The 8,146-nt window shown below is 40.1% G+C and overlaps 1 protein-coding gene across 2 annotated transcripts in view; it reads left to right on the top strand.

The window, feature by feature from the left end:
* SNRPG (small nuclear ribonucleoprotein polypeptide G) overlaps positions 1–8,146 on the top strand; it is a 19,475-nt gene that overhangs the window by 2,476 nt on the left and 8,853 nt on the right. The window contains exons 2-3 of one of the 2 annotated variants that reach the window (XM_011985037.1): positions 1,501–1,523; positions 2,380–2,504. In XM_011985037.1, the coding sequence (XP_011840427.1) occupies positions 1,501–1,523; positions 2,380–2,504 (148 nt within the window). Of the gene's footprint in view, positions 1–1,500; positions 1,524–2,379; positions 3,131–8,146 lie in introns of those variants that run through there. The other variant, XM_011985036.1, reaches the window with a different exon arrangement.

The raw sequence follows: 8,146 nt of genomic DNA, 5'->3' as shown, positions 1-8,146 counted from the left end.
TTTTTTTTTTTTTTGAGATGGAGTTTCGCTCTTACTTCCCAGGCTGGAGTGCAATGGTGCAATCTCGGCTTACCGCAACCCGTGCCTCCCGGGTTCAAGCAATTCTCCTGCCTCAGCCTTCCGAGGAGCTGGAACTACAGGCATGCACCACCACACCCGGCTAATTTTTTTTTTTTTTTTTTTAAGTAGAGACGGGGTTTCTCCATGTTCATGTTCATCAGGCTGGTCTTGAACTCCCGACCTCAAGTGATCCACCTGTCTCAGCCTCCCAAAGGGCTGGGATTATAGGTGTGAGCCACTGCACATGGCCCATAAATATATTTTCACTTGTAAATGTATCTACTCCCTCCTTCAGTCATGCTCCTTGTTTTATATTTACATTCTCCCATGATAATCCTATACATTAAAATTGACTAAGTGCCCCACTTCATGGCCCATATACTAAACTTTTTTTTCCATTTTTTTATATTTTAAAATTTGAGTGAAATTTCATGTTTTCTGGCCTATAAATGGAAGAGGTTAAAAACTGGTTTGACTGATGGCTTAGTATTCTCGTATTCCACTAAAATAGAATTTTCTTTTAATTCATATTGTTTGAAGTTTCAAATGTGCATTTATTATACTAAAGTATACTTAAATGTTGAAGACTACCCTGAACATTTATGCTTGATGCTTTAATATTAAATGAACACTATTTATCTCAAATATAAAATACTTGTTGAATTGGATATGATTTGATTACTGTTTGCTGTCTTTACAACTTAGTTTTGGAAATAACCAAATGTAGGCAAGTCTTTGTTTTTCTCTTATGACTATAAAATCCAATCATTGAAAATTAGGTCAGCGAGACCAGATGTGGTAGCTCATGCCTGTGTAATCCCAGCAGCACTTTAGGAGACTGAGGGGGAGCATATTTTTTGAGGCCAGGAATTCAAGACCAGCTTGGCAACATAGTGAGACTCCATCTCTTTAAAAAAAAAAAAAAAAGAAAGAAACTTCGGTCAATGAAACAACATAGTGTTGAACAATAAGAATGTTTTCATAATTCACATTAGTATACTCTACTTTATGTAGATTAATATAGTTTACATATATTTCATTTTTATTGTCTTTCCTCTTCCCAAGTTACTTTGCGTCGTAGAATGTCTAATTTAGGTAACCCTTTATGCCCTCTCTCTTTTTTTTTTAACCTGAGACAGGGTTTCACTCTACTGCCCAAGCTGGAGTGCAGTGGCGCATTCATGGCTCACTGCAGACTCAACTTCGCAGGCTCCAGTGATTCTCCGACCTCAGCCTCCTAAAGTGCTGGGATTACAGGCATGAGCTACCTCGCCCTACTCCCTCACTCTTTACAGCAATACAGTATTTTTACTATTTTAAATTTCATTATTCCCATTGTATAAATTTTAGCAAATTATCTTAACTGTACCTATTTATGTACTTGTTTATGCTTAAATTTTTTTAATTGGTTATATAATCTTTACCCTTTTCCTTTTTCAGATTTATGGACAAGAAGTTATCATGTAAGTTTGTTGTTGTTTTGGAGTTTTTTTAAATCATTCAGTTGCTTTTTACGTGTGTCTTAGCAAAATGTTTGGAGCAACTTTATAAAAATTTAAAGCACACAGGACCTCTAATTCACATCCATTAATTAAACGGATTACTTAATCCTAACTTGACAATTTTATTTACCTAATTTCTGATATTGAATTAATTTAACAGCACTTCAGACTTTATCTTATATAAGCCTTTCCTCACTCTGGCAAAATTAACAGGATTTATCAACCTTTTTTCTTTAAACAAGCTACAAAGGACTTAGACAAGGAACAATTATTTTGTTTCTTGGGAATATGTAGGAATAACAGATTTGTTCAATTTATCTAAAAATCTGACCCACGCAGTACTTGAAATATATGTAGGGGAAAAAACCGTGAGTGTTAGAAGCAAGCAGCCTTCAGCTTGAGTCTCACTTCTACCATACAGTAGCTGTATAACCATGAACCCAGTTACTTAAAAGCTTGGGCACGGTGGCTTACACCTGTAATCCCAGCACTTTGGGAAGCCAAAGCAGAAGGATCCCTTGAGCTCAGGAGTTGGAGACCAGCCTGGGCAACATAGGGAGCCCCCATCTTTATAAAAATTTTAAAAAGCTCTAAAGTTTAGTTCTGTCCGATAAAGTAAGGATAATACTACTTTTTAGGATTCTTATAAATTAAAATGTGAAAGTAAATACAAAAATGTTTAACCCAGTTCTTGGCATACAGTAAGGATAGTGGGTCAAACATCTCAAATACTTGTGTTTTATCCCACCTGATTTCTAGTGAATGCTTGATAGCTAATGGACAGTTTATCTAAAACATCTTTTTCCCTTTTTAATAGTGAAATTAAATGGTGGCAGACATGTCCAAGGAATATTGCGGGGATTTGATCCCTTTATGAACCTTGTGATAGATGAATGTGTGGAGATGGCAACTAGTGGGCAACAGAACAATATTGGAATGGTGGTAAGTAAAGATACAAGATTTCTCTTGAATATTTCATTTTTCTTTTGGAATGTGTATTAACTTTCCTAGTTAGTAACCCCCAGAAATGGCAAATAATAGGCAAGATTAGACTTTCCATCTCCTTTTTAGTTGAACATATGGCAGTTACACAGATGTGGTAATATCCTGGTTACCTGTAGGTAATATCTCAACTATACAGAACCTAAGGTCCTAGGGCTTGAAACAGCTGTTGGAAATCCTTTTTGAGCTTTATTCTACAATAGAGGCTCATAGTTGGTCCTTCATTAGAACAGGAGTTCTGAAACCTTAACATGTATATGAATCCCCAGGGAATCTTGTTAAAATGAAGATTCTACTTCAGTAGGTGTGGGGCGGAACTTATTAAGGTTTTGCATTTTTGCTAATGCCTAATGCAGATCTGCCAGTTCACAGATAACACTTTCTGATTTTACTTGCATACATAGTTAACCCGGGTTTTCTGGTTTACCATACCCAAAATTTTAAGGTAACCAAGGTAAACGTTACAAGGGATAATCACAGTGACAGTTATTCACATGAGAGAAAAAGCAGGAAAAAATTAAAAAGCACATACTGAGCCCTCATAGGATTAAACATTCCTACATTCATTGGGCTGTAGTTTTAGTGATTACTGAAGAAGAGTTTTGATACCCCCACTTTGAGTCCTTCTTTGTCTAACACAGGACAACATACCTAATAAAGTGGTAGACCCAAAGTTATTGAAAAAGGTGAGCCAAAAAGGACAACTTACTTTTAGCAAATTATTAAGCATAAAGACCTCCAAGGAGTGTTAAGAGTTGCTAATTATTAGCCTTGATTTATTAACTTTGATTTTTAAGTTTGAGCAGTACAGTTGAAGATAGACCTATTTTGACATCTCTGCCTGTTTAATTTTTTTACATACCATTCTTTCTAAGGTTTGTGTTATTACTTATTTCAGATACTTTTTTCAGATACTTATTTCGGATACTTATTTCAGTTACTTTTTCATTACTATAGTTTGAAAAGCAGATCGATAGTCATGACTGAAAAAACAGTTGAGAGTCTCCAGATACCACACTGTACCCCCAAGTTCCTTGTAAATTGACTTGTCTTTCAGGTATATTCCCTTGTGAGCTTCTGTTGAATAAGGCTGCCAGCATCATTAGTAGACAAGTCCTTATAAAAACACTTTCTAGATACCCCAAGATTTTCCTCTAAGCCCTTATTTTTACAAATAAATTTTCATTCTAATAGAAGCTGGATTCGGTTTTTAGTTCCTTGCAACAAATTTGCTGAAAAGGATTCAGGAAGGAATCCTAATTGTCAATTCTGCTTTGAGAAAATTAGAGAATTATATAACACACTGCTCATTGGAATTTTATCAGAGAAGGAATAGAGCATCCCTCTGTCAGTTTTCCCCCAAAACTTTATGGACTTAATTTTCTTTGCACAGAAATTAGTTGAAAGCACTGCCATCCCAAGTCATTTAAGTAATGATTACCTACTTAGTGTGTTGGGCAGCCTCCTGTTCCATCGCTGAGGTTTAGGTGACACACACACCCCCAACCCCCAGCCGAAGAAAAAAAAAGTTTTCATCAACAGACAATGATCTTGCTGCTGAGTCTTCACTTTGAAAAAGAAATAATAATACATCAGTCGTCTTTAATAAAAAGACATTTTAAAAGGCAAGAACAGAGATGAACTTTTTGACTTTTCTAAAGTTGGAAGAAGGGAAACAAATAGGTTAAGATTTTGTTCATTTTGTTAGAAGTTGTTTGACAAAGGACAGTTGGTTTCGATATTACCTTGTCCAAGTCAGTGATCCTTGAGGCCACTGAAATTACTTAATACTGTTTTATTGCAGTTATGTGTGTATTGGCTGGGCACAGTGGCTCACATCTATAATCCCAGCAGTTTGAGAGGCTGAAGCAGGAGGATCTCTTGAGCCCAGGAGTTCAAGATCAGCTTGGGCAACATAGTGAGACCTCATCTCTACAAAAAATTTAGAAAATTAGCTGGGCGTGGTGGTGTGCACCTGTAGTCCCAGCTACTCAGGAGGCTGAGGCAGGAAGATCACCTGAACCCAGGAAGTCGAAGCTGCAGTGAGCTGAGATCACACCACTGCACTCCAGTCTGTGTGACAGAGCGAGATCCTGTCTCAAAAAGAAAAAGGATGTGTGTGTGTTTTCAGGAGTTTGTTTTTAACCTGTCAGCTGGATCATTACCTAATGATAAATCTCAACTATTTCCTTTTTTTTTTTTTTTTTTTTTTTTGAGGCGGAGTCTCGCTCTGTCGCCCAGGCTGGAGTGCAGTGGCCGGATCTCAGCTCACTGCAAGCTCCGCCTCCCGAGTTTACGCCATTCTCCTGCCTCAGCCTCCGGAGTAGCTGGGACTACAGGCACCTGCCACCTCGCCCGGCTAGTTTTTTGTATTTCTTAGTAGAGACGGGGTTTTCACAGTGTTAGCCAGGATGGTCTCGATCTCCTGACCTCGTGATCCGCCCGTCTCAGCCTCCCAAAGTGCTGGGATTACAGGCTTGAGCCACCGCGCCCGGCCCAATCTCAACTATTTTCTGAGACATCCCCAGAGTTGTCAGTGGCATCGCCTCTGTCTTACATTTTATTATGTTACATAATTCAGGCACTCTTGCTAGAGTTGTGCTTCTGTAGCATCATTGAAGCACAACAAAAGGAGCAGTATGTAATTCTGGACCTGATGGTTCAAGTTTGATTTGGAGAATTAGGCCTCAAACACAGTGGCAAAGAGGAATAGCACTACAGTAGGCCTCCTTTATCCTCAGAGTAGGTACCAGAAACCACAGATAGTAGTGAACCCTTTGCACAAATTTTGTGTGTGTGTGTGTGTGACAGAGTCTCACTCTGTTACCCAGGCTGGAGTGCAAAGGTGTGGTCTCAGCTCACTGCAACTCCGCCTCCTGGGTTCAAGCGATTGTCCTGCTTCAGCTTCCCAAGTAGCTGGGACTATAGGCACACACCACCACACCCAGCTAATGTTTGTATTTTTAGTAGAGACAGGGTTTCAGTATGTTGGCCAGGCTAGTCTCAAACTCCTGACCACGTGATCCACCTGCCTTGGCCTCCCAAAGTGCTGGGATTACAGGCATGAGCCACCACACCTGGCCAGCACGAATTTCTTTTTACTGCTTCACAATCTCACAGATAGAAGATTCGTCCTTACCATAAATCTTAGCAGTCTCAACATATGATTCTTTTTCTTATTAAGTCAAGAACTTGTACCTTTTCACTTAAAGGAAGCACTTTACAGCTTCTCTTTGGCATATCTATGTTGCCAGCATCACTGCTCTTATACTTTCAGGCTATTATTAAGTGAAATAAGGGTTACTTGAACACAGGTAACCCTTTGATAGCACAACAGTCAGTCAGAAAACTGAGATAACTGATTAATGGGCAGCATAGAGATGCTAGACAAAGGATAATCCACGTCCAGGGACAGTATCATCACACTGTGAGGTATCATCACACTGCTGAGAACAGCATGCAATGTAAAACTTATGGATTGTCTGTTTCTGGGATTATACATTTAATGTTTTTGGACCACAGATAAGATGGGACAAAGTTCACCATCTAACCTTATTTTCTAAATAATATCTGACAAGACAAGTGTGTAAATTTAGCAGGGAGGTAGGCAGGAAGACTAACTTTTCTTGCTTTGGTCAGTGAGATGTGATGTTCAACATCTGTTGCCAAAAAAAAAAGTAGGGAATTTAAAAGTCTGATAACTGGCCAGGTGCAGTGGCTCACACCTGTAATCCAGCACTTTGGGAGGCCAAGGCAGGAGGATCACTTGAGACTAGGAGTTTGAGATCAGCCTGGGCAACATGGTGAGACCCTGTCTCTACAGAAAATTTAAAAATTAGCCCAGCTTGGTGGCTCATGCCTCTGGTCCCAGCTACTTGAGAGGCTGAAGTGGGAGGATCACTTGAGCCCAGGAGGTCAAGGCTGCAGTTAGCTGTGATAGAACCACTGCATTCCAGCTTGGGTTGACAGAGCAAGACCCTGTCTCAAAATAATAATAATAATAATTAAAATAAAATTCTGATAACTGGGTAAGCATATTTCTACTCCTGGCTTATTCTGGGCACGGTGATGTGCGCCTGTAGTCCCACCTACTCAAGAGGCTGAGGAGGGAGAACCACTTGAGCCTAGGAATTTGAGGATGCAGTATGCAGTGATTGTGCCTGTGAATAGCCAGTCTACTGCAGTCTGGTTAGCATAGCTAGTCCCAGTCTCAAAAAAATGGAGGGGAGCTGTATTCTTACTGGGTTTTGTTGTTGGCTTGAGACAAAGTCTCACTCTGTCACTGAAGCCAGAGTGCAGTACCATGGAGCTTGGTTTACTGTGGTCTCAACTTCCCTGGGCTAAGTTGATCCTCCCACCTCAGCCTCCTGAGTAGCTGGAACAGAGGTGTACACCACCACCCTCAAATAATTTTTGTATTTTTTGTAGAGACAGGGTTTTACCATGTTGTCCAGACTGGTGTCAAACTCCTGGGCTCAAGCTATCTGCCCACCTGGGCCTCCCAAAGTGCTGGGATTATAGGCGTGAGCCACCGTGCCTACCCATTCTCTCTTAAATCTGCTCTTTACTACCTTATCATACTTATTGCTGATAATTGGCTGCCAGGTTCCAAGACACTTTTCCTACCAATTGTGTTCCCTTCTATTCTGTCAGCTGCAGTATTCACATGTGAGTTCTTTGATTCGTATTTACCAGGTACTTGAGCCCTCTGTGTGCCTGCTACTATTTTAGGCACTAGGGTTTTGCACCAAAGCCCCTGGCCTCATAAAATTTACATTTGCATGGAGAACACAATAAATCACAGTGTATGTGTAAATAAAACCAGCATGATACGGGGAGAAAAGAACAAGTTACAACTACTTTTACTCTAGCTGCCTATAAGCATAGCTCCAGTTTGAATCTTTTTAGAATGCCTCCATTTCTAATAAACACCTCAAAATTATTACATTACTTATCCTTTTCCTCCTGTACCCCTCCATTCACCTATCCAGTTCTACTTGACTGATGGGTGATCTATCGATTATTATGATCTATGGTCTATTAGGGACTTCTTGTTTTTAGTCCCCTAGCCTTCCTGTTTCCCTTATTTTTCTACCCCTCTTGAATTCATTTACCAGCTGATTCATCTATACTCTGATGTTTGTTTTTGTTTTGTTTTTTTGACAAAGGACAGTTTTGCTCTTGTTGCCCACGCTGGAGTGCAGTGGCGCTATCTTGGCTCACCACAACCTCCACCTCCCGGGTTCAAGTGATCCTCCTGCCTCAGCCTCCTGAGTAGCTGGGATTACAGGCATGTGCCATCACACCCAGCTAATTTTGTATTTTTAGTAGACATGGGGTTTCTCCATGTTGGTCAGGCTAGTCTTGAACTCCTGACCTCAGGTGATCCACCCACCTTGGCCTCCCAAAGTGCTAGGATTACAGGCATGAGACACCACACCCCCTGATAAGTATTCTTATCTTCATTTATGGCTTATCTACTAGGTCAAGCACTATTCTCCTAGGGCCCTTTTTTAATAACCTTTCTGCCTCTAGGTTCTGTCCTTTTCAAACTTTGGTGTATTTATATATCTTGTTGCCAC

Source organism: Mandrillus leucophaeus, unplaced genomic scaffold (assembly GCF_000951045.1).
Source record: "Mandrillus leucophaeus isolate KB7577 unplaced genomic scaffold, Mleu.le_1.0 Scaffold279, whole genome shotgun sequence".
Lineage (NCBI taxonomy): Eukaryota > Metazoa > Chordata > Mammalia > Primates > Cercopithecidae > Mandrillus > Mandrillus leucophaeus.
This window is presented reverse-complemented; position numbering and strand designations above follow the sequence as displayed.